This window comes from Lissotriton vulgaris, chromosome 10 (assembly GCF_964263255.1).
Source record: "Lissotriton vulgaris chromosome 10, aLisVul1.2, whole genome shotgun sequence".
NCBI lineage: Eukaryota > Metazoa > Chordata > Amphibia > Caudata > Salamandridae > Lissotriton > Lissotriton vulgaris.
In genome coordinates, this window is record NC_141698.1 from 75,047,184 (window position 1) to 75,074,223 (window position 27,040).

The window sequence follows — 27,040 nt, forward strand, 5'->3', positions numbered from 1 at the left end:
TACACTCACGGTGCAGTTCTTTGTGCACATCTACATTACACGTATTTTCAATTTGCCGTATGTGAAGATACAATGATTTGCTGAGGAACAGACAGTGTTTTAGTTTATTGTAGAAGCCGGGAATAGATCACGCATTTCTGGTTCATTGGTCAGACTTCTAGATTTTCACATAGTTTATATTCATTTTTACGCTTAACCCAGTGCACTGTTTGTTCATTTGATGCTTCCAAATTGCCAAGGTGCTTCGCTGTCGGTTCAAGGGACATTTACGTGTGCAGCCCCGCGGCGGCCGTCCGAAGCGAGAGGGGGTGGATGGAGGAGAGTTGGCGATTTCTGCAGTGGCCGCTATTGGCCCGCGTCTGACGCATATAGGAGGAGGGATGGGGGGGCAGAGGCCGCCGCTCTCAAAACTCACGTCCTTCCCAGTCACTGCATTTACTATTATTGCTCAGGGAGCCACAAATTGGTACCAATCATCTAATGCAGGCGGTTTTGAAAGGTCGAATCTGGAAAAGAACAGCGATGTATCTTGAGTTCAATGTGAGTCATAAACGAGCCTTTAGAATACCACGCTTAAGAAGCCTGGAGCTCTCAGCCCCGGCACTAGGGCCTTGTGCCCGCCTCACCTCGCTGTGCTGGGTTTACAGCGAACCAAAAAACTAGAAGGGGGTGGCTCTAATCAGTATGGCTGAGCCAATATCTAGGAAAACAAAATGCAAATGCCAGTACTGATACAGAAGGTTTGATTAACAAATGTCAAAACACCGAACCTGAAAAATTAATTCAAGACTGGGAGCTGATTGGTAGCTTTTATTATTTTGTTTGATTTTCTCAAAAAGCAGCTATCTTTTAGAAAAACTTATTTAAGAAAGTAGACAATATTACATAAAAAAATTAGGGGATAAGGGAATCTTTCATCCTATCAAACATGTCACAAGCATACAACATTCAACCATTCAGGAACAAAAGAAACATGAGAACATGTGTAATATATTACAGTGAACAGTATTTACAGTGAACAAACAAACGCAAGAATTCTGGAGAGGGCCACAGTCTGCAAAATATTTTAGATGGTATTCCCAAAGAATTATTTATAAAAAACGTACATTTCTTCAACAAATTCAAATATTCTCAGGTTTTTTGTTAATGAAAAGAACATAAACAAAGTAATGTACAAGGGGTATTGATAAGCAACAAAGCAATTCAGATTCGCTTATCACCCATGCAGACTCAGAAGTGGCAGTGGGCCTACGCGTTTCGAATCCTGCTGGTCTGAGAGGATTCTCTTCAGGCCCTTTATTTTTTATCTAGAGAAAAGAAAAGAGAAAATTATTTTTTGAGGAAAAGTAGTAGAAGATGTGCATTCAATGGATCAACATAAGATTCCTCACTCAGGTGGCACCCACTCCTCCACAGCTTACCAAAATGGTGAAGTTACATCCGAATAAAAAATTCACAGCCTCATGGCTAGGGGGAGTTGTACCTAAAGGTGGTCGAGAGAGACTTAGATTACCTACAGGACTTAATAAGGGTGGCTGCAGGATGAACGAATTGGTAAACTTTTGATCTTACCTGCCTGGGCGGGGCTGCTCTATTAGAGGCAAAGTCACTTGAAAAAACGGTTGTGGCACCTATGAAGCAGTGGACATGTATATGATCAGGGCAGTATTCTTACTGGTACAGCGCGAAAAGTTCTAGGATCGCAGTAACAATCCTTACCTACTCTTCTTGAGCCTTTATTTTCGTGTGCATCAGCCGTCGAAAAAGGAAAGAAACAAGGAGCGGGATCTGAAAAAGGTAATGGAACGGTTTCAGTTCACTAAAATCGCCTCAAAATGCTAACGTCTCGGTTTGTAACTGCTGGTAATTCTTACCCGGACAACTGAACATTCAAAGTGAAAATTATTGTAACCGGCACTTTTTAAGTGGTTTGAAGAACCTATGGAGGAATCAACATAACGCTTGTCAGTACATTTAAGATCTTAACTGCCAGAGGTTACACGACGTTCGGAGGAAACACCGCGGCTTACCGTGGTTAATTGCACGGGCGTGGTCCGCTAAGCGCGGCTCGCTTAATACAAACAAATCACAGGCCCTGCAACAATATAACATTGCGGATGTCAGGAGGCCATTCAAACAACTCAGTGGAACCGAATTTAAAAAAATAATGAAAATATTACCGTCAACGCGGCGCTGCACGCTGAGGGCATTTTTAAAGGATGATTACTGCGGTAAAAAAAGGAGTAGGAATTAGTTGTAAGGCAGTGAAGTAACACTGGCTGACACTGCGGGACAAGCGTTTCGCGATACTCACAGTTAAAGACTGGTCCAAATCTTTGAACGACGGCGTGGCGAAAAGGCTGCACTCTGGCTCAAGCACCTTAGCTGGCTGGGCTGCCAAACGACCGCCCATATATACAACAAGTGTGTCATAGGTAAACGCCCACTGTGTTTCCCGGTAACCAGTTTGGAAAGGGAAAACCAGGACTGGATTGACAGGTCCACACGGATTTCCAGTGGGCTACTAATAACCACGGAGCAGAAAAAATGAATGTAGGTGAAACCTGATTATAATTTAAATATTTCACTTAATTCATTCAGCCCAGACACCGCAGTGTCAAATTTGACTATTAGAAAGGCTTCCCGTTTCGACAATGCAAGATTCTGATCACCACCACGAGGATTTCTTTCCACTTTGGAAATTACGGTCCATTTCAGGTCACTTACAACATGTTGCATCCGCGTCCAGTGGAGCACTAGAGGGGCGTTTTCGACCTTCCTTTTGATTCTCGATTTGTGTTGTGAGATCCGCTGGCGGATCTCCTGATTGGTTTTGCCTATGTACAGTAAGCGACAAGGGCATGTAATGCCATAAACGACAAACTTGCTCTTACAGTTACTGAAGGATTCGTGTTTCCAGAAAATTCCGTTATGTTGGAACAGTGAACCCTCAATACAGGATTCACAACAAAGGCAAGTGCCACATTTGTGGTGTCCAAGGATGGGGGGCATCCCCATCATTTGGCGCAACGTCACGGGTTTTGGTGCTGGCATAGAAGCCCGGACTATATGATTGGCGATGTTATTTTCCTTTTTGAAGGCAAATAGGGGTATGTCAACAAGACTGTCATCCAGATCTTTCACTAGATGCCAATTCTGCTTTATGACTTTTTTCAAATGGTTGGCATTTGGGCAATATGTCGTGACACAGACCTGTCGTTTTAATTCAGGTTTGGTTTTGCGTTCAAGTGTGGTCTCACGTGGTGTCCATTGAGCTCTCCTCATACAGCTCTTCACAAGTTTCTTGGGGTACCCCCTGTCACACAATTTGGATGTTAATTTTGCTGAGTGGTTTTGAAAATCTTCTTTGAAAGTGCAGTTCCTGCGGACTCGCAGGAACTGCCCATATGGGAGATTTTCTTTGAGGTTCCTAGGATGATTACTTGAAAACATCAAAGACTTATTTCTGTCAGTGGGCTTGCTGTATAGGGTCGTCGCCAATTTCCCTTCGAAAGGGAAGACTTCCACGTCTAAGAATGCAATCCTCCTAGTTGAACTAGAAATACTGAATTTTATATCAGCCGTTCTATCATTCAACCATTGATGGAACTGGTCAAGAGTGTCACTATCGCCCGTCCAAGTCATAAAAACATCGTCAATAAACCGGAGCCACGCTCCGATGTATTGAATGAAAGGGTTGTTTTGATAGATGTACGCCTCTTCATACATTGCCATAAATAGTACCGCCAATTCTGGTGCAAAGGGGCAGCCCATTGCTACCCCTTTGACTTGATAGTAGTATTCGCCATTAAAGCAGAAATAATTCTTCTTTAAGGCGAAAGCTGCCAAGTCCACAATGAATTTGGTGGGCACCTGCATGGGTCTAGGTCTGGAATCAAGGTAGTGTGTAAGTACTGCTATCGCCTCATCTTGAGGGATCTGGGTGTATAATGCAGTTACGTCCATAGTAACTAGTCTGTCTCTGTTTTCACAGAACTCAATGTTTTCTAGTTTGTTGATAAAATCAGTTGTGTCCTGAAGATAGGATTTTACACTGATCATGAATTCTTTTAAAAAACAGTCAACATATTTGGCTGCTGGCTCTAGCACAGAACCACATCTGGCAACGATGGGTCTGCCAGGGGGATGGTCAGGGTCTTTATGAATCTTGGGCAATACGTAAAACATCGGCACTTTCGGGTGTAACATTTTTAGATATTCAAGTTCTTTTGGCCCAATGAAACCTAGATCAAAACCTTCTTGTATGATGTTAAAAAGTTCATTTTGAAGGTCTGTAGTTGGGTCTTTATTTATTTTGCGATAACAGCTGCTATCTGCCAGCTGTCTCATGACTTCGGTAGTATAGTCATTGATGTCCCACACTACAATCGCGCCACCTTTGTCGGCCTGTTTTATTATGACCGTATTGTCAGTTTTGAGGTTATTTCGAGCTGTCATCTGTGCCTTGGTGGTATTAAATTTTACATATTTCCTCTCTTTTTCCATGGCTGATATAGCCGACAACACACTCTTTTCGAAGGTCAAAAGGTTTTTTGGAACTTTACTTGCTGGGGGGCAAAAGGTGGATTTATTCCTAAGGCCAGTGACTTCCATTGCCTGGTTACTTGGGGCTTCCTTAAAGAACAGGGTTAATCTTAATTTCCTGCAGAATTCGATGAATTCTGACTTCATTTTAACGAAGTCCGTCCTTTTGGAAGGGACAAATGACAGGCCTTTTGCCAACACGCTTTCCTCGTCGGGTGTTAGAACTTTTTTAGATAGGTTGAAAATCGGCGACGCATCTAGTTTTTGTAATGCTGCCGTCTGGTTTTCATTTCCCAAGGGATATTGATTCTCACTCGGCCCCTGGGTGGTGGTTGACCTCTCCCTAAAAAATGGGGGTTTGACGATTGGTTTTGTTGTTGTTGGTTGGCGTTCCAGTTACGATTCCTATTCGGACGGTTGTAATTGCTGGTGGAATCACTGTCAGTTCCCGATGACGATGTGTCACTGAAGGAAATAAACTGCTTTCGTGACCTTCCCTGATTTCCTTGAAGGAAACGTCTCGATTCCGCCTTGGAGTAGAAATCGGTCTGCAAGTAGGGGTATATATTGTCTAGCGAAAAACCTTTTTTATCCTTCTCAAATCGTATAGTCTTTAAATTCTTGGACTTCTTTGTTAACTTTATCCAAGAGTGGCACTCTTGGATAAAGTTAACAAAGAAGTCCAAGAATTTAAAGACTATACGATAACCCAAAAATCCAACTAATTTGAGAAGGATAAAAAAGGTTTTTCGCTAGACAATATATACCCCTACTTGCAGACCGATTTCTACTCCAAGGCGGAATCGAGACGTTTCCTTCAAGGAAATCAGGGAAGGTCACGAAAGCAGTTTATTTCCTTCAGTGACACATCGTCATCGGGAACTGACAGTGATTCCACCAGCAATTACAACCGTCCGAATAGGAATCGTAACTGGAACGCCAACCAACAACAACAAAACCAATCGTCAAACCCCCATTTTTTAGGGAGAGGTCAACCACCACCCAGGGGCCGAGTGAGAATCAATATCCCTTGGGAAATGAAAACCAGACAGCAGCATTACAAAAACTAGATGCGTCGCCGATTTTCAACCTATCTAAAAAAGTTCTAACACCCGACGAGGAAAGCGTGTTGGCAAAAGGCCTGTCATTTGTCCCTTCCAAAAGGACGGACTTCGTTAAAATGAAGTCAGAATTCATCGAATTCTGCAGGAAATTAAGATTAACCCTGTTCTTTAAGGAAGCCCCAAGTAACCAGGCAATGGAAGTCACTGGCCTTAGGAATAAATCCACCTTTTGCCCCCCAGCAAGTAAAGTTCCAAAAAACCTTTTGACCTTCGAAAAGAGTGTGTTGTCGGCTATATCAGCCATGGAAAAAGAGAGGAAATATGTAAAATTTAATACCACCAAGGCACAGATGACAGCTCTAAATAGCCTCAAAACTGACAATACGGTCATAATAAAACAGGCCGACAAAGGTGGCGCGATTGTAGTGTGGGACATCAATGACTATACTACCGAAGTCATGAGACAGCTGGCAGATAGCAGCTGTTATCGCAAAATAAATAAAGACCCAACTACAGACCTTCAAAATGAACTTTTTAACATCATACAAGAAGGTTTTGATCTAGGTTTCATTGGGCCAAAGGAACTTGAATATCTAAAAATGTTACACCCGAAAGTGCCGATGTTTTACGTATTGCCCAAGATTCATAAAGACCCTGACCATCCCCCTGGCAGACCCATCGTTGCCGGATGTGGTTCTGTGCTAGAGCCAGCAGCCAAATATGTTGACTGTTTTTTAAAAGAATTCATGATCAGTGTAAAATCCTATCTTCAGGACACAACTGATTTTATCAACAAACTAGAAAACATTGAGTTCTGTGAAAACAGAGACAGACTAGTTACTATGGACGTAACTGCATTATACACCCAGATCCCTCAAGATGAGGCGATAGCAGTACTTACACACTACCTTGATTCCAGACCTAGACCCATGCAGGTGCCCACCAAATTCATTGTGGACTTGGCAGCTTTCGCCTTAAAGAAGAATTATTTCTGCTTTAATGGCGAATACTACTATCAAGTCAAAGGGGTAGCAATGGGCTGCCCCTTTGCACCAGAATTGGCGGTACTATTTATGGCAATGTATGAAGAGGCGTACATCTATCAAAACAACCCTTTCATTCAATACATCGGAGCGTGGCTCCGGTTTATTGACGATGTTTTTATGACTTGGACGGGCGATAGTGACACTCTTGACCAGTTCCATCAATGGTTGAATGATAGAACGGCTGATATAAAATTCAGTATTTCTAGTTCAACTAGGAGGATTGCATTCTTAGACGTGGAAGTCTTCCCTTTCGAAGGGAAATTGGCGACGACCCTATACAGCAAGCCCACTGACAGAAATAAGTCTTTGATGTTTTCAAGTAATCATCCTAGGAACTTCAAAGAAAATCTCCCATATGGGCAGTTCCTGCGAGTCCGCAGGAACTGCACTTTCAAAGAAGATTTTCAAAACCACTCAGCAAAATTAACATCCAAATTGTGTGACAGGGGGTACCCCAAGAAACTTGTGAAGAGCTGTATGAGGAGAGCTCAATGGACACCACGTGAGACCACACTTGAACGCAAAACCAAACCTGAATTAAAACGACAGGTCTGTGTCACGACATATTGCCCAAATGCCAACCATTTGAAAAAAGTCATAAAGCAGAATTGGCATCTAGTGAAAGATCTGGATGACAGTCTTGTTGACATACCCCTATTTGCCTTCAAAAAGGAAAATAACATCGCCAATCATATAGTCCGGGCTTCTATGCCAGCACCAAAACCCGTGACGTTGCGCCAAATGATGGGGATGCCCCCCATCCTTGGACACCACAAATGTGGCACTTGCCTTTGTTGTGAATCCTGTATTGAGGGTTCACTGTTCCAACATAACGGAATTTTCTGGAAACACGAATCCTTCAGTAACTGTAAGAGCAAGTTTGTCGTTTATGGCATTACATGCCCTTGTCGCTTACTGTACATAGGCAAAACCAATCAGGAGATCCGCCAGCGGATCTCACAACACAAATCGAGAATCAAAAGGAAGGTCGAAAACGCCCCTCTAGTGCTCCACTGGACGCGGATGCAACATGTTGTAAGTGACCTGAAATGGACCGTAATTTCCAAAGTGGAAAGAAATCCTCGTGGTGGTGATCAGAATCTTGCATTGTCGAAACGGGAAGCCTTTCTAATAGTCAAATTTGACACTGCGGTGTTTGGGCTGAATGAATTAAGTGAAATATTTAAATTATAATCAGGTTTCACCTACATTCATTTTTTCTGCTCCGTGGTTATTAGTAGCCCACTGGAAATCCGTGTGGACCTGTCAATCCAGTCCTGGTTTTCCCTTTCCAAACTGGTTACCGGGAAACACAGTGGGCGTTTACCTATGACACACTTGTTGTATATATGGGCGGTCGTTTGGCAGCCCAGCCAGCTAAGGTGCTTGAGCCAGAGTGCAGCCTTTTCGCCACGCCGTCGTTCAAAGATTTGGACCAGTCTTTAACTGTGAGTATCGCGAAACGCTTGTCCCGCAGTGTCAGCCAGTGTTACTTCACTGCCTTACAACTAATTCCTACTCCTTTTTTTACCGCAGTAATCATCCTTTAAAAATGCCCTCAGCGTGCAGCGCCGCGTTGACGGTAATATTTTCATTATTTTTTTAAATTCGGTTCCACTGAGTTGTTTGAATGGCCTCCTGACATCCGCAATGTTATATTGTTGCAGGGCCTGTGATTTGTTTGTATTAAGCGAGCCGCGCTTAGCGGACCACGCCCGTGCAATTAACCACGGTAAGCCGCGGTGTTTCCTCCGAACGTCGTGTAACCTCTGGCAGTTAAGATCTTAAATGTACTGACAAGCGTTATGTTGATTCCTCCATAGGTTCTTCAAACCACTTAAAAAGTGCTGGTTACAATAATTTTCACTTTGAATGTTCAGTTGTCCGGGTAAGAATTACCAGCAGTTACAAACCGAGACGTTAGCATTTTGAGGCGATTTTAGTGAACTGAAACCGTTCCATTACCTTTTTCAGATCCCGCTCCTTGTTTCTTTCCTTTTTCGACGGCTGATGCACACGAAAATAAAGGCTCAAGAAGAGTAGGTAAGGATTGTTACTGCGATCCTAGAACTTTTCGCGCTGTACCAGTAAGAATACTGCCCTGATCATATACATGTCCACTGCTTCATAGGTGCCACAACCGTTTTTTCAAGTGACTTTGCCTCTAATAGAGAAGCCCCGCCCAGGCAGGTAAGATCAAAAGTTTACCAATTCGTTCATCCTGCAGCCACCCTTATTAAGTCCTGTAGGTAATCTAAGTCTCTCTCGACCACCTTTAGGTACAACTCCCCCTAGCCATGAGGCTGTGAATTTTTTATTCGGATGTAACTTCACCATTTTGGTAAGCTGTGGAGGAGTGGGTGCCACCTGAGTGAGGAATCTTATGTTGATCCATTGAATGCACATCTTCTACTACTTTTCCTCAAAAATGTTCTCTTTTCTTTTCTCTAGATAAAAAATAAAGGCCCTGAAGAGAATCCTCTCAGACCAGCAGGATTCGAAACGCGTAGGCCCACTGCCACTTCTGAGTCTGCATGGGTGATAAGCGAATCTGAATTGCTTTGTTGCTTATCAATACCCCTTGTACATTACTTTGTTTATGTTCTTTTCATTAACAAAAAACCTGAGAATATTTGAATTTGTTGAAGAAATGTACGTTTTTTATAAATAATTCTTTGGGAATACCATCTAAAATATTTTGCAGACTGTGGCCCTCTCCAGAATTCTTGCATTTGTTTGTTCACTGTAAATACTGTTCACTGTAATATATTACACATGTTCTCATGTTTCTTTTGTTCCTGAATGGTTGAATGTTGTATGCTTGTGACATGTTTGATAGGATGAAAGATTCCCTTATCCCCTAATTTTTTTTGTACCTAGCATGTAATATCGTCTACTTTCTTAAATAAGTTTTTCTAAAAGATAGCTGCTTTTTGAGAAAATCAAACAAAATAATAAAAGCTACCAATCGTCTCCCAGTCTTGAATTAATTTTTCAGGTTCGGTGTTTTGACATTTGTTAATCAAACCTCCTGTATCAGTACTGGCATTTGCATTTTGTTTTCCTGGGTTTACAGCGAGGCCGGGCGCACAGTTAAATAAACAAGCAGATAAGAAATGTCTTTACGGTAGCCTACCTTGTCCGGAGGGGCAGTACGAAAAGTGGACAGGGTGGCATCCAAAACCCCTCTTTTCCAATGGGAAGCGAGCGTTTACCATGAATGCTGACGCTACCCAATGGAAAGGAGGGGCGGGGCTTACAGGACCCTTTTTAAAACAATATCTCTCGCAGGGCGTGGCAGATTCGCTGCTACGCCCACGCAAGACCTAAAAAGGGGAATCTCCGATCTCTAGCACAGTCACCAGATAAAATTTCAAAGGCTGCAGATACACTCACAGCCAGGCTAACAACCTTGGAGATAAATCATATCACCCACATTTGTCCTGAAACAGAGCTTTTCTCTTGAGAGCAGAGGCTCAAATTCAACGTCTTATGCACCACTGAGGGCATATTTAGGGAACTGTTCAGAATACTTCCAGAAGTTAACTTTCCTACCCTCCCACAGTAAATGCATGCCTGAAACCTCAAATTAAGTTTTCACTTGTTTGTAGTGTGCATTCAACAAATATCTATTGCGTTCAAGATACATTTCTATTATGAGATTTGTGTAAAGCATTTCTTGAAATACAGGTCAGCAAATTAAGTGACCATGGGGGGCATTTCAGTAGAGGACCAGGGAACTCAAGAACATAAAGTGGCTGGAGGGGAGTGACAAGGGCGGGAAAACATTAGATCAAGCTCAGTATTCTGAACTAAATACTAAAAAATATGTGAGCACCTACAAAATGCCCAATTAAATCCTGCCAAAAAAAGCTTGCATTGAAGCACTTGCCAAAGGAGAGTAACTGTCAAGAGTTTGGTTAATCAAACTAGGTCAGCCCCCAAGCAGGAATAGAGAAGGCAGACCACCACCACCACCACTGCTAGCCACAAAACAACTGTATCTTATTCAACTTTCAATGAGTCACTAGATGTAGATATAAGTTTAAAAATACCAGCACAATAGGAAGTGTATACCTGTGTCTCATCATTTACAACAAAGTAAGTCCATGTCGCTGAAATAATATACTCTTAGCAACATCCAGCTGGAGCTGAGAAAATTTACACAAGTATACAACTTACAAAATGTGAAAAGTCAACCAACCTGTATAAAGATTGGACCGAAACTATATCTGAATCTGCCCACTTCTCAAGCCCAACCATCGACTCATCTTTCTCAAAAAAGTCTCTTTGAAGTCTCAATTAAGTCTCCTCCTCTGTGAGAGGATGCGCTTGTTCAACAGCTCCATTGTTGGTTTGTTTATTTTTTACCCTGCCATGCATGAGTGTAACATGATGGAAAAATAAAGTTATATACATATAGTCGCCACCACAACTTGCTTTCTTCCTGCAGCAGAAAATGACGAAGAGTAGACCCAAAATTTGCAGGTGCAAAATTTAAAGTGACTTTATTGTGCCCAGCGCGCCAGCCATGATGCATTTCGCTTCCCTCTGAAGCTTGATCACTATATATATATATATATATATATATATATATATATATATATATATATATATATATATATATATATATATATATATATCAGGAACACTCCAATCTTCACAATATAAGAAAGGCACTGATTATATATATATATATATATATATATATATATCATCACACAGGTTGCCCTTAATGAAAACGCCACTATATGGAGAGATTACCCCGTTTATTTTCAGGTTGCAGACACATCAGCCTTCATATCCACAAAACAATTTCTTTAGCCATACGCGTTTCAGAAGACTCCGCTTCCTTGTTCACTGGCGATAAAATGAAGTCTCGGTTGCCGTTTGGGAGACACCTGATAAAGATTTGACAAAGTCCCGCCCTCATAGGCGTGTGCCAAAAGGCACTCTGGTCTTTGAAGTCCCCATATTACTCCCTCAGTGGGTGCCGCCGAATTTTTCATAGTCTCTTACCCATGTGGGTTGCTCGGGGATGGAGGGCATGGCATGCCTGCATTTTTACAATCCTTCGATAATGGTCTCTCCGTCCTGACAGCTCCAGACATCTAGGACTGCAGGGCTGCACATAAGCGGCAGGGCGTTTTCGCGGCTAGGCTCGCCGCTCAAAACATCATCACACAGTTTGCCCTTAATGAAAACGCCACTATATGGAGAGATTACCCCGTTTATTTACGAGACTTCATTTTATCGCCAGTGAACAAGGAAGCGGAGTCTTCTGAAACGCGTATGGCTAAAGAAATTGTTTTGTGGATATGAAGGCTGATGTGTCTGCAACCTGAAAATAAACGGGGTAATCTCTCCATATAGTGGCGTTTTCATTAAGGGCAACCTGTGTGATGATATATATATATATATATATATATATATATATATATATATATATATATATATATAAATATGGTCAGATGTTTCTTCAATGCATTTTCCGAATTATATATATATATAATGCACTGTAACCAACACTGAAGTTGCTGAGTAGTTGTACATGAGTCCACCCTCACGTAGAAGCGGCACCCGTTGCATGGTGGCTGGTGGACTAGGACGGAACACATGTATGTATGTGTATAACTATATTATATACACACACACACACACACACACACACACGTTCCGACCTAGTCCACCAGCCGCCGCACCACACGCAACAGGTGCCGGTTCCATGTGAGGGTGGACTCACGTACAACTACTCAGTAAATCCAGTGGCTGAACATACATACATACATACTACATATATAGTGTTTAATAAGTGTAAATCTGACATCATCGCATACCTGCTAGGGAGGAAGGAGGGTGAATGTGAATCTGCACCTCACAGATGCTTAGAGGGTAGCATACTCCATTTGTAGCATATGTTGGCTACAGATACACATGCTATGCGCAGAATGTAAAGCAGTAGTCCTCTTCTCGGTGGCTCTAGGCATTAGATGGTGCAGATGTTTGAAATAGCGTCCTTAGGACTGTTTGTCCTAAAAAAGACTGCTGCCTGGCCATCTACACAGCAATGTTTTGTGAATGTGTGAATTTAACCAAGTAGCTGCCTTACAAATTTCAGTTAAAGGGATGTTTCTCAAGAAAGCCACTGAAGCACCCTTCTTCCTTGGTGTGCTATTGGAAAGGTAGGTAATGTCCCTTTGGCCTTAACATAACAAAATTTGAATATATTTCACAATCCATCTCTAAACTAGTTTAGTTCTCTAAATGTAATACACAAGTGTTCTTTTAACAAAGTGTGCGAAGATCCTTTTCTGCCACAGTTCATACTTAGTGGGGGAAAAACAGTCAAGTGTTTGATTCAAATGGAAGGGAGAAATGACCTTTGGTACCAATTTAGGATTTGTATGAAGATGTAACATATCCTGGAAAATCTGAAAGTAAGGCTCTTCTATAGTTCAAGCTAACTCACCTAAGGAAGTCTTAACCACAAGGAATGCTACCCCCCCAAGAGAGGAACCGCAGAGGACAAGAACGCAGTGGCTCAAATGGTGTGGAAATGAGTCCGGTAAAAAAAAAAAAAAAAACTTTAAATTCCATGACATTGCTGGTGGTGTACGAGGTAGAATTATGCTTTCCAACCCTTCCATAAAAGCTTTGATGACTGGTATACGAAAAGGGACTTGTGTTTGCGGTTTTCCAGGTAAGCCGCAATTGAGGCAAGGTTCAGTTGTATGAAAGTGTAAGCTATTCAAGATTTCTGAAAGTGTAGCAGGGACAACTCTAATAGCACTGTGTTCCAGGGCAGACGCACCCAGGTGGGAGCTATGAGAATCATCTTGAGAGAGGTTTGTTTGACCGGACCATGAAATGAGCGGGAGAGGTGGAAAAGCGTATGCAAATATCCCTGACTAGTTCCTCCACAGAGCATTGCCCAAGGACTGTGGATGTAGGCAACTGGATGCAAATTTGTCATTTTGAGTTTTCTACAGTAGCGAACCAGATCTAATTCCTGTGTTCCCCAATGCTGGAAGTAACAGTAGAGGACTTGGGGGTGGAGTTTCCACTCAAGGGCTTACTGCTGGCCTGGCAGGACCAGCAGGTCCATCACTGAATTGTTCACTCCCAGAAGATACTTCACCAGGAGGTTGATGTGATTTAGATTATCCCAGTTTGTGCTAGCTGGAACAGCTGTAGGGAGTGCATCCCTCCTTGTTCCTGGATGTTGTACATTACTGTCATATTGTCTGACCGGAGAACAAAATTCATTCCGGGTTATGTTTGGGAGGAAGGATTTAAGAGCCATATGATATTCTGTAAGCTCCAATACATTGATGTGGAGTTTTTGTTGAAGAGTAGTCCAAGGGTCCTGGACCTGGACGTCCATGTGTGCCCCCACCATATGAGTTATGCATCCGTGGTGATAGTTACTTGCAGTACTGGGTCCAAAAAAGGTCTGTTTTTGAGGATCTTTTGAGTGCCCCACCAATTCAGAGACTGATGCACCCTGGGAGAAACAAACACTAGATTCTCCAAATCGTCCCCGGCTTGTGACCAATGAGATGCTGGACACTTCTGTAATGGGCTCATGCATAACCTGGCATGATGACCTAATGCTATACAAGAGGTCATCGTGCCAAGAAGAAGCATGACTGTCCTGACTGGCAGGCGACGATGTGACTGAAAAAGAGTCTGTTGGTTCTGGAGATTGAGAACCCTCTGAATGGGGTATGCCACGGCAGAGATCGAATTGAAGAGTACTCCCAAACAGCGTTGTAGTTGAAGAAGCTGTAAATGGGATTTGGTGACATTTATTGTGAACCCTAATCTATGTAACAGGTCAATGGTGGTCTGTGTATCTTGCATGCACCTCCGTCTGTTTGAACTCTTGAGTAGCCAATCGTCGAGGCATGCGAAGACATAAATGTTGTGACTTCTTACATGTGCTGTCACCACTGCTAGACATTTGGTGAACACTCCCAGGATGTTGGCACTCCAAATGGCACAACTGGTAAAGAAGACCATTTACCACAAACCTGAGGCACTGATGAATCAGTATATGCAAAAATGCGCCCTTCAGATCAAGCGTCATCATTAAGATACGGTCTTGTAGTAATGGTATTACAACCTTTGGTGTCACCATGTGAAAGTGTTCTGACAGAACGTAAAGACTGAGAGGTCGCAGGTCCATTATTGATGTAGTGTCCCAAATTTCTTGGGTTTCAGAAAGTACAGAGAATACACCCCTTTGTCTGGATGTCTGTGTGGGGCAGGCTCTATAGCACCCTATAATAACAGACCGTTCACCTTTTTGAGAAGTTGATGGTGCTCAGGGTTTGTCTGCAAGAAGGAATTTTTGGTGGGTGGGTAGGAGGTCTAGGCAGTATTCGTTGCGAATGATAATATTAGGCCAATGGGTACTGTCTATCTCCCCCCACTGTTGGTGAAACTGCTGCAGCCTTACCCAGACAGGTGTTGTGTTTCCGGGAGAGGAATATGAGCGAGTCATTAATTTGAGGTGGAGGCTTCAAGCTCCAAGTTCCTTCCTTTATCTGGAGGTGATGCATCCCCAGTACTTTAGGAAGCTGCCCTCTTCCTTGCAGTTGTTACCACTAGGGAGACAGCCGTTAGGTGTCCCCTGATGAAAAGTGGGTCAGATGGGTGAGATTTGTATTTCCTCTCAATGCGTGGGGTAAGGACTCTAGTTTCAACCAGGTTTTAAAAGATTTCTTTAAAGACCTTTAGTATGGACCCCATCATAGGTAGATATTGCCAAGAGTGCTCTCCCTTAGAATTTCTCAACCAGGAAATATGTTTCCTCCTCTATTGTATGCATTTGTGCCTTGTGATATTCAGCCATTCGCTGAATAACACCACGGAATGAAGAGGTATAATCTCGAGGAAATGCTTTCGCTGTTATTGGGAGCTCAATGTCTGGATCTGGCAATATGATATCTTATGCGTCCCAGGGATCCTACTTGTAAGTCTGCGTCATGTGCGTACTGACTAATGTTCCCTGTGTATACATAAGCTGTGTATGGATGATGGAGACATAGGCTGTGGCAATGGAGCGAAATAGAGTGGCATAGGGCCAGTGGCCTTATGTTCCAGGTTTGTCTTTTTTGGATTAGGCTCTGGAAGGTCAATATGCGGTCTTTCTTTGATTGGTGTTCTCAAGCAAGTGTCCATCCACAATAGGGTGCTTATTGTGCAGGACTAGAAAAGGGAAGATTTTTGACTCAGTTGTAGATGGGTGCACTGCCAGTTTGTACGCATATGATTCTGTATATTTAAATATCCTAGGTGCTATTCGGCGAGTGGACAAACCTAAACCACTCACTAGAGTAGAAACAACTACTGCTCAATGCTTTGCAAGTTGCCGGAGCACTCTCATGCAAGTATATAGATTGTTAAGTAACAATTTACAATTATCAAAACCAATTATGACAGAATTAACAAGAGATCCAAAGATGAGTAGTTCTTGGAGTCTTTAATGGAGATTACAGCCAGCCGACACGTGTTTCATCGCCTTCGCGATTCATCAGGGCTGAAACAGATAAATAAGTGGCATCTAGCGTGTTTATAGAACAGATAGATTTACATACAAGACCATGATATATGGCCGTTATAAACATGCAATCTAGCTTCCTCCTGCAGTGAACATATAGTGATTCTTTCATTTCATTAGATTTGTTACATTTGTGCAACCACAACACATCCGTGTCGGAGTTATAGTGGATGTTACCAATTGACTATAAAGACGTGAAATCATGTGATAGTGATTGTGGAAGACATGTGCAGGAACGGGATATCCATAGCGTATCCCTAAGGCAGGCAATGACACATGCTCTATCTCTTGTTGAGAGTGTCCTAGTTGTGCGCGGCTCTTTCATCCTACATGCTAGTTAAAATTGTGCAAAATCGTGAGAAACAAGTGTCATTGTGAGAGCATACCTAGAAGGCCGTATCCACGTCAAAAGGTCTGCATATTTTTGGGAGAAGAAGACAAAAGGAAAAATCTCATCACTAACTCATATTTAGTGATATTCAGGCAAGGTGTCCCCAAATGAGACTGTTCGCCACTAGTGGTATTCCAGCTTACCGCTTAGCTGGTGATACTTCCGACCCAGCCGGGCCCGTGACCTAGTAGAGCTGGTTCTCGTGTGTCCAGCAGCAATCTATAGTCTTGTTTCTGTGTAAATGATATAGATTGTCTACATAAGTACTATTCCATTTTAGCAAGTTAAAGTAAGATAGTATTTTGTTCATTAAACTAATGTCATAGGGATAATCTCGTTCGAGCTCTCTTAATTTAAGCTACAAAATTAATTGCATCTCTATTGGGGTTTCCCTGTCTTTATTTCAACACAGACACCAAAAACAAAATTCCTCATCACCCTCTAGCATGTCGCGTAATGTCCAAAAAATACTGTTCGCCAACTTACATAAATACAGAGTAATGTAGTAGCGTTATAGGCTCGGAGGTGACCCGATGAGATTCTTTATGAGTATGATTGTCTATATCACAAAACTGCTGTTCGAAGAGAAAACAGTGTGTTAACTTTAAAATCCGCAATGATTGTGCAGTTCATCATTGAAGGAAATGCCCAGATATTACCTCTATCTTTTACGAGTTTCTTAGATATCCGTTTCGGTTCCAAAGTGCGCGGATTTAAAGCTGCAAGGAGACGAGTGATAGTCGAATTACACCCTGCTAGTATTTGGAAAGTTCTACATTACACATATTATCTCTGCGCTCAGAGAGGAGCGCATCGGTAACTTACCCGTGTGTAGGCGTTCAGCGAGTACGGCGGGTGCGCCTCCTCCGAGCTGAGTTCCTGTTTGGACACGTGGTTGTGTCCAGACAGGCGTATTTGCGTGCTCCAATGTGACGCGTCCTAAGGACTAGAACGCGTATATTGCCATGTTCGTCGGCCATGTTTGGATGGTTTCTTACGTTCGATTGTGACATCGTGTTATGTCTAATTTAAAAATGCCGAAATTATATACATCGAATGCGACGTAAAATCAGCCGATTCTGGATAGATTGTACTTATTAATATTTAGGTCGAAAAAGTTGCAAAGCGTGAATCTTCATTTCAGTAATAGGAAAAAACGTGCCCATGAAGTATTTTTACCATAAGTATGTTAGATGTGAGAGTGGGTGAGATATCAGAGAGAACTGGGTATCTAGGTGTTGTGAGTCTGCGCTGAAACATGGCAAGACGAACATGGCAATATACGCGTTCTAGTCCTTAGGACGCGTCACATTGGAGCACGCGAATCTCATCGGGTCACCTCCGAGCCTATAACGCTACTACATTACTCTGTATTTATGTAAGTTGGCGAACAGTATTTTTTGGACATTACGCGACATGCTAGAGGGTGATGAGGAATTTTGTTTTTGGTGTCTGTGTTGAAATAAAGACAGGGAAACCCCAATAGAGATGCAATTAATTTTGTAGCTTAAATTAAGAGAGCTCGAACGAGATTATCCCTATGACATTAGTTTAATGAACAAAATACTATCTTACTTTAACTTGCTAAAATGGAATAGTACTTATGTAGACAATCTATATCATTTACACAGAAACAAGACTATAGATTGCTGCTGGACACACGAGAACCAGCTCTACTAGGTCACGGGCCCGGCTGGGTCGGAAGTATCACCAGCTAAGCGGTAAGCTGGAATACCACTAGTGGCGAACAGTCTCATTTGGGGACACCTTGCCTGAATATCACTAAATATGAGTTAGTGATGAGATTTTTCCTTTTGTCTTCTTCTCCCAAAAATATGCAGACCTTTTGACGTGGATACGGCCTTCTAGGTATGCTCTCACAATGACACTTGTTTCTCACGATTTTGCACAATTTTAACTAGCATGTAGGATGAAAGAGCCGCGCACAACTAGGACACTCTCAACAAGAGATAGAGCATGTGTCATTGCCTGCCTTAGGGATACGCTATGGGTATCCCGTTCCTGCACATGTCTTCCACAATCACTATCACATGATTTCACGTCTTTATAGTCAATTGGTAACATCCACTATAACTCCGACACGGATGTGTTGTGGTTGCACAAATGTAACAAATCTAATGAAATGAAAGAATCACTATATGTTCACTGCAGGAGGAAGCTAGATTGCATGTTTATAACGGCCATATATCATGGTCTTGTATGTAAATCTATCTGTTCTATAAACACGCTAGATGCCACTTATTTATCTGTTTCAGCCCTGATGAATCGCGAAGGCGATGAAACACGTGTCGGCTGGCTGTAATCTCCATTAAAGACTCCAAGAACTACTCATCTTTGGATCTCTTGTTAATTCTGTCATAATTGGTTTTGATAATTGTAAATTGTTACTTAACAATCTATATACTCGCATGAGAGTGCTCCGGCAACTTGCAAAACTTATTGTGCAGGAGTTCTTGTGGATTTTCAAATACATTTACCTCTGTATTAGAGGTTGTTACTGTTCTTTTCTTCGGCGCTGTGTGTGTCTCAGTTTATTTCAACCTATGCTCAGCCGAAGCTGAAGCTGTCGGTCCCATTGGTTTTTGCGGTATCCGAGTCATAGTGTGACTTTCCTCCAAGCACTTTTTCGGAGTAGAAGTAGGTGTCTGCTCCGATGAGGTGTGTGCAGACGACGTACACTTGGTCTGCTCCAATGGCTTTGTCGAGGCAGAAGGGAGGCGAGGTGTCAGAGTCTTTGCAAGAGGAGGAGACTCAACGTCACAGCAGCAATAAAAACAAGCATTGGAAATGCAATAGGTCTCGCACCATTAGAGTTAGTGCTTTTAGAATTGTTTATGGGTTTTTTTTGTAAATGTTTAGCATTTTTGTTTCCTGTAGCCAATGCTAAAGTATTACAAATAAAAAAAGCCATAAACATTTCTAAAAGCTCTAACTGAAATGGTCTGAGAACTATTGCACTGTGTGAGAGTGAGGGTGAGTGAGGGTGAGTGAGGGTGAGTGAGGGTGAGTGAGGGTGAGTGAGGGTGAGTGAGGGTGAGTGAGGGTGAGTGAGGGTGAGTGAGGGTGAGTGAGGGTGAGTGAGGGTGAGTGAGGGTGAGTGAGGGTGAGTGAGGGTGAGTGAGGGTGAGTGAGGGTGAGTGAGGGTGAGTGAGGGTGAGTGAGGGTGAGTGAGGGTGAGTGAGGGTGAGTGAGGGTGAGTGAGGGTGAGTGAGGGTGAGTGAGGGTGAGTGAGGGTGAGTGAGGGTGAGTGAGGGTGAGTGAGGGTGAGGGGTTGAGGGTGAGTGAGGGTGAGGGGTTGAGGGTGGGTGAGGGGTTGAGGGTGGGTGAGGGGTTGAGGGTGGGTGAGGGGTTGAGGGTGAGGGGTTGAGGGTGAGTGAGGGTGAGGGGTTGAGGGTGAGTGGGGGTTGAGGGTGAGTGAGGGTGAGGGGTTGAGGGTGAGTGAGGGTGAGTGAGGGTGAGTGAGGGTGAGTGAGGGTGAGTGAGGGTGAGTGAGGGTGAGTGAGGGTGAGTGAGGGTGAGTGAGGGTGAGTGAGGGTGAGTGAGGGTGAGTGAGGGTGAGTGAGGGTGAGTGAGGGTGAGTGAGGGTGAGTGAGGGTGAGTGAGGGTGAGTGAGGGTGAGTGAGGGTGAGGGAGGGTGAGTGAGGGTGAGTGAGGGTGAGTGAGGGTGAGTGAGGGTGAGTGAGGGTGGGTGAGGGGTTGAGGTTGAGGGTGAGGTGTTGAGGGTGAGTGAGGGTGAGTGAGGTGTTGAGGGTGAGTGAGGGTGAGGGTGGGTGAGGTGTTTTGGGTGAGTGAGGGTGAGGGGGAGTAGTTGAGGCTGAGTGAGGGTGAGTGAGGGTGAGTGAGGGGTTGAGGGTGAGGGGTTGAGGGTGAGGGGTTGAGGGTGAGGGGTTGAGGGTGAGGGGTTGAGGGTGAGGGGTTGAGGGTGAGGGGTTGAGGGTGAGGGGTTGAGGGTGAGGGGTTGAGGGTGAGTGAGGGTGAGTGAGAGTGAGTGAGGGTGAGGGGTTGAGGGTGAGTGAGGGGTTGAGGGTGAGGGGTTGAGGGTGAGGGGTTGAGGGTGAGGGGTTGAGGGTGAGGGGTTGAGGGTGAGGGGTTGAGGGTGAGGGGTTGAGGGTGAGGGGTTGAGGGTGAGGGGTTGAGGGTGAGGGGTTGAGGGTGAGGGGTTGAGGGTGAGGGGTTGAGGGTGAGTGAGGGTGAGTGAGAGTGAGTGAGGGTGAGGGGTTGAGGGTGAGTGAGGGGTTGAGGGTGAGGGGTTGAGGGTGAGTGAGGTGTTGAGGGTGAGTGAGGGTGAGGGTGAGTGAGGGTGAGGCGTTTTGGGTGAGTGAGGGTGAGGGGGAGTAGTTGCGGCTGAGTGAGGGTGAGTGAGAGTGAGGGTGAGTGAGAGGTTGAGGGTGAGGGGTTGAGGGTGAGGGGTTGAGGGGTTGAGGGTGAGGGGTTGAGGGTGAGTGAGGGTGAGGGTGAGTGAGGGTGAGGGTGAGTGAGGGTGAGGGGTTGAGGGTGAGTGAGGGGTTGAGGGTGAGGGGTTGAGGGTGAGTGAGGGTTTGAGGGTGAGGGGTTGAGGGTGAGGGAGGGTGAGTGAGGGTTAGGGTGAGGGGTTGAGGGGGAGGGGTCGAGGGGGAGGGGTTGAGGGTGAGTGAGGGTGAGGGGTTGAGGGTGGGTGAGTGAGGGTGAGGGGTTGAGGGTGAGTGAGGGTGAGGGGTTGAGGGTGAGTGAGGTTGAGGGTGGTTGAGTGAGGATGAGTGAGAGTGAGGGTGAGTGAGGGGTTGAGGGTGAGGGGTTGAGGGTGAGTGAGTGAGGGTGAGGGGTTGAGGGTGAGTGGGGTTGAGGGTGAGTGAGGGTGAGGGTGAGTGAGGGTGAGGGGTTGAGGGTGAGTGAGGATGAGTGAGAGTGAGGGTGAGTGAGGGGTTGAGGGTGAGGGGTTGAGGGTGAGTGAGGGTGAGGGTGAGTGAGGGTGAGGGTGAGTGAGGGTGAGTGAGGGTGAGGGGTTGAGGGTGAGTGAGGATGAGTGAGAGTGAGGGTGAGCGGAGGTTGGTTCCTTTCCCTTCCTCGATTAGCAATGCCTGCCTTTAGATAACCCAGAGAAAGAGCAAGGAAAACTTGCAGTCGATTTGCAAACAGCCAGGAAGTGTGGCGTGCGTGTTTACCAACTCCAAATCAAATCTTTCGGTATAATATACATACGACACTCTAATCCAATAGGAATGAAGTCGATAATGTATTGGCCATTTTAGTCGCTAAATTGTAAAGCTCTTTGAAGCTGGAACAAGAACAGCCAAATCTGGTTGTTCCAAATGCTGTACGTGAGGATGAGGAAGTAAGTTTTCTTTTGTAATCGCCTGGGACGGAAGCAAAACATGTGTCACGTGATCGAAGGACGCGGACGCTGATTTGTGGAATTTTTGCTGTCAGGCTCTCTGCTTCTCGGCTGCTATCCACTTGGTTTTCACGGCTGTCGGAGCCCAGATCAACTGAGTCCCAGTAACGTTAGGGCTTCAGACTTGCTGCGAGGCTGCTGGTGCTCGAGCCGACCGGGAAACCCTCACCGAGTGAGCCGCTCCGTGTGGGAAGATAAAAGCTTTTTCGGCAGCGTGGCTCCAAAACTGTACATTAAATGGCTCGTGCAATTTTAACATCACACAATGATAAATATTACGAAAACCCCTTAGAGTTGAATTGATTCCAGAACTGCCTGTTTTGTTCGCCTTGCATTTTATCCTCTTTGGCACAGATACACATTCAAAATTGTGTCTTTGATGAGAGATTAACAACAACATGGACAAAAACAAATAGTGGGGGTTTTAAAAAAAAATGCGACACGGCGGGCAGGGGAGGGGGCGGAGCGGGTAAAATAAACAAACAAGACGGAGGGAAGAGAGGGGAGGGGGAGGAGAAATGCGACACGGCGGGAAGGGGAGGGGGCGGAGCGGGTAAAATAAACAAGACGGAGGGAAGAGAGGGGAGGGGGGAGGAGAAATGCGACACGGCGGGAAGGGGAGGGGGCGGAGCGGGTAAAACAAGACGGACGTGCACGCGCTTTTAAGCTCAATGCGCATGCGCATTGAGCTTAAAAGTCACGGGCACTGCAAGGAATCGCCACGATTCCTTGCAGTGGATGAAGAGTGGATAAGCCCCCATAGTCTCGCTTGCTCGATGCGCATGCGCATCGACAGGCGAGACCTAAAAAACACAAAAATTATTCTTTTAAAAAACAAGCTGTAAAATTAGAGCCCAACACTAGATGGCAGGAGTGCGCATAGAATGTGTATATGCAGCCACACATGGTATGAATATATGATTATACTTTTTGCAGTTTTTATTAGGTCTCGCCTACCCAGCACGCATGCGCTGCATAGGAGGGCCTTAAGCGGTCGCTCTTCTAATTTTCAAGCACACACTTGTGCTTGTGGTGGCATCCACCTTGCGGGATCAAGCAGGGGAGCGCCACATTTATTTATTTATTTATTTAAAGGTTTTGTACGAGTGCAGTGCTTGAAAAGGAGCAGGCTGCTCTCCCAAGCGCATGCGCACCTCTCCCCTCACCCACACGTCCCAACCACTCACTTTTTGCTCATACTTCTTGTTTAACTTTAAGCACGAGGCGCGTGCGCTTGTGTTTAACTTGTTATTCTTGAAAATTGTCTTCATCCATAATAAGGTAACCCTCCTCTTCCCTTCCTGATAGTTTCCGGAGTGAGGATTTCTCTATTTCAGTCATGTCTCTTTTGAATCTCGAAGATACTCCATCCACGTCAGTCGGGGTAGCAGCGAGCCCCGCCGTAGGTACTCACAGCAGATGACACGCCGGCTCAGTTTCTCTTCCGCCAGCATGTCAGCAGTAGGGGCACAGCGCTACCATCTGTTTTCCATAAATTACAGTAACACGGGCACATGCTACTTGTAAATCCCCAGCGTACAGGCTTCACCTTGTGACACACTGCATGAACTTTGCTGTATATTCCAATAAACTGTCATAAACCACTTGATATAAACTCGGGATTACATTTCTGCAGGGGTTGGAATAGAACTTCCTCCCTCCCTCCCTCAAGCACAAACACGTTGCGACTGCTTACTTGATAATTCCCTTGTGTGGCTTAACAGAGTGGTAGTGTATTTTTGCACAGCCTGCCACTTTCCCAGGGTATCGCGTGTCATGACCGACTGAAAGGCTTGGCTAATAGAGTGAAGAACCAGAAAGTGTGGCGCAAAGTACCATTTTAATAATTCGTCTACGACCCAGTGTGCAACTAGAGGCAAGAGAAACAAGCATTGGCATAGCCAATAGGTCTTGCCTTTGGGACCTTATACGTATTTAGTTATCTAGCACAATATCCTTGGTGCAACAACATCAACTGTTGCATGGCTTAACCCTTATAAGGTCCCAAAGGCGAGACCTATTGGCTATGCCAATGCTGGTTACTCCTCTGTTGAACGCCGGACAAATGTTTCAGTCAGGCTCCTATACACCAAAGAGCTTTCTCACGCGTGTCTAGTTATTATACACATCTAAAGCGAACAGCTCAAGGCCACATTATTAACCAGGAAGTAATTATGGTAAATACTCATCCTTCAGATGTCCACACTATGGTAACTGTCCACGACATTGTGCATCCCAGAGACTGTGGAACCATGTCCTTGAGAAAGCGCTTTGGAATAGTGTTTCCTGTGCAAATAACACATAACTTGTTCAACAGAACACACTTTAGAGCAGCTGACTGTACATTTCTCTGAGGACTCACAGTTGCCAAGTGCTTGATATTCTCTCTCTGGATCTTGATAATCAGATTTGGCTCAAACAGGCGGTCAAGTATCGGGGGGAAATAATCCTGCAATGAACGGATTCACCTTACTCTAGGGCTAATTAAACCACTTTTCTTGGCCCCGTCGAGTTAATTACATATGTATATGGATAGGCGTAGATGAGGTGGGGAGGAAACACCTGGAGGGACTCCTCTGGCATTGTTTCGAATGAAGAAATCGAATGTCTTCTGTGAGCTGGGCCATCACGTTTTGACCGCCTGCTAGAGGACAATATGCCTGGATTTTGCATCATGAGCCAACAATGGTAAAGGAAGAGAAGACATGAAAAGCAACAAATATCTATAGAAGTAGCATAAGATTCATGCTGGTGGGTGGTAAAAGCAGAGACTAGGGTGCACCACCAGCACTTGCACCTGGCATTTTCTGGTCCGAGCTGTACACGCAGTTTGCGAAATAGAGTAAGTCATGATATAGAAATGTTTAGACAGTATAGTTGGACAGAGACAGCAATTTAGAATGTACATCTGTAGCAGAAGAGGGCTTTGTCAGTCTTTACTGCAAAACATCTGAACAGTAAATATATAACACTGTGCTTAATAAAATTGCGAATCATAGCAAGGGCGGTATAACAAACATTATACGCAAGACTGTCTTGTTGTAGCAAGTAAAAATAAAAAAAATACATCTTACAATATATTAAACGAATTAACTATCATCACGTAAATCTCTAGTTATTTAAACTATATGTACTGCCTTCACAGAAACACTTACCTGCAAAGCCGGTTTATCACAGAGGTAGCAGTAGCACTGATCACATACATCGGCATTGTTCTCAAGTGGAGCACTTGTGTCATGTTCTGTCCGCCTATTGAAATTTATGAGATGTTATTAGCACATACTACACCAATGATCGAGAATTTGTCCAACTTCATTTTTTTCTTTAAGTTACTGGCCAATTGTAAATATCTATATCCCCTATTTGCTAGACTAGGTATACTGTAAGGGTAAATGTGTAACTTTAAGAATCTCTTCAACCAAGCAGAACCATCAGTGAAGGAAGCCTCTGAGGGCACAATTCACGTAAAGAGCTTGCTTCGGAAACTGGAATTACAAAGGCAACTGATCAAAAGACGGATGCCACTTCAAACTGGTATGGAGAAAATTTTACTTATATGTTTTGAAGCAGGAAGATCTTGGCCTTTGCTCATATGCTGTTATAGGAAAAAACATTACTTATCTGAAGTTGTATTTCATGTGCAAGTAACTCATCGTCGATGGGTGCCCCCAAAGGTTATTTTAGTTGTCCAGTATTTACCTGTTAATGTTCTAACTTGGCCAACGAGGGAGTGACAGACAGGAGTGAAGACAAGGAGCTACAAGCACTGCAAAAGAAGTGGACCTGAAAAGAAATCCTGAGCAGCAGTAAAGGAGGCACACTGTGACCCAGAAATGCAAAACAGAATCAGCTCTGCCTATGGGTAAGTTGTGGGGGCAAGATGTACAAAACAGCACTACATGAAAAAGAAAAGAAAATTAAGGGTCAGAACATTTTACATTAGAAATGAAGGTTAATTATGCTGGCAAACTACACAAAATTTCCGAATTTTGTGTTACCTAAAATTTCTCAATAATTCTCAGTACTCAATTCTGCGTAACTTTTTTTGTATGCCTGCGTGCAACTCGCATAAAATGTCTTGAGGTAGCAACAGAGACTCTTTTCACGCTAAATGCCTGGAAAGTGTGCTCTTGCTTAATAGCATCACCTGAGATAATGGGAAAAAAAACATTTCACTGAAGAATTCAAGATCATTTCAAGAAAATGTGAAATTTCTCGGAAAATGATGCAATTTTCCCCCACAAAAAATTTACACTGTAGCAGGATTCCTCATGTACCAATGGAAAAAAAATACAGCAGCTGATGTGTCCTTCCTACACCTAGTAAATAGTATAAGTCAGATAGCATTGTACACGACAACAACATGTGTGTACATTTGCCGTCTTGGCCACAACAGGGCCATTTTGGGCTTGGGATTCCAAACAACTTCTTCAATTTATCTTGGGTGCAGTATAACATCCAGCCATTAAGAAATCATCCTATGAAAATTAGATCCTAAAAATACAAAAGAGTAACCCCATTAGTGAAGTATTTATACCAGCTATCCTTAAGATGTATGGGGTGTCTCTGACTGTCTCCCATTTGAAGTAGTTATCCGTTAGTTCTGTATTATCTTTGTTTTTTAATTATGTGCTCCAAAAACCGAGAGCAGTGCAAATTATCTGCAGAGGATAATTTTATTACAATATCCGTACTTGAGCATAATTCAGATATCAATAGCTCATTTACAATAACAGATATCGGTCTAAAAGGGAAGCTATTAAAAGGACTGCTGGGAGTATTTATAGATAATTCAAAAAAGTATGTGACGCCAAGTGCCCATACAAAAAAAACCCCAAAAAAACTTATTTTAGTGATTTTTAGGGTATGCCATATGCTAATAATGCCATCCAATTAATAGAGGGACAGATGTTTATAGTTTTGAAGGGAACCTTCAGTGTGAATCATTGGAATCCTATATTGGAGAAAATAAACTGTATCCTACTAACCCTTAGGTGCTTCAGAGTCGTCTATCCGACATTTTAGGTACCTTATGGT

General features: G+C 43.8%; 1 protein-coding gene across 3 annotated transcripts in view; it reads right to left on the bottom strand.

Annotated features, from left to right (window-relative positions):
* The window catches only part of LOC147684697 (uncharacterized), a 292,946-nt gene that overhangs the window by 198,211 nt on the left and 67,695 nt on the right, over positions 1 to 27,040 (bottom strand). For all 3 annotated transcript variants that reach the window (XR_015300652.1, XR_015300653.1, XM_086940535.1), the window contains one exon: positions 25,159 to 25,252. Coding sequence is in view for 1 of the 3 variants with exons in the window: in XM_086940535.1 (XP_086796661.1) it covers positions 25,159 to 25,252 (94 nt within the window). In the remaining 2 variants the exon portion in view is untranslated. The remainder of the gene's footprint in view (positions 1 to 25,158; positions 25,253 to 27,040) is intronic.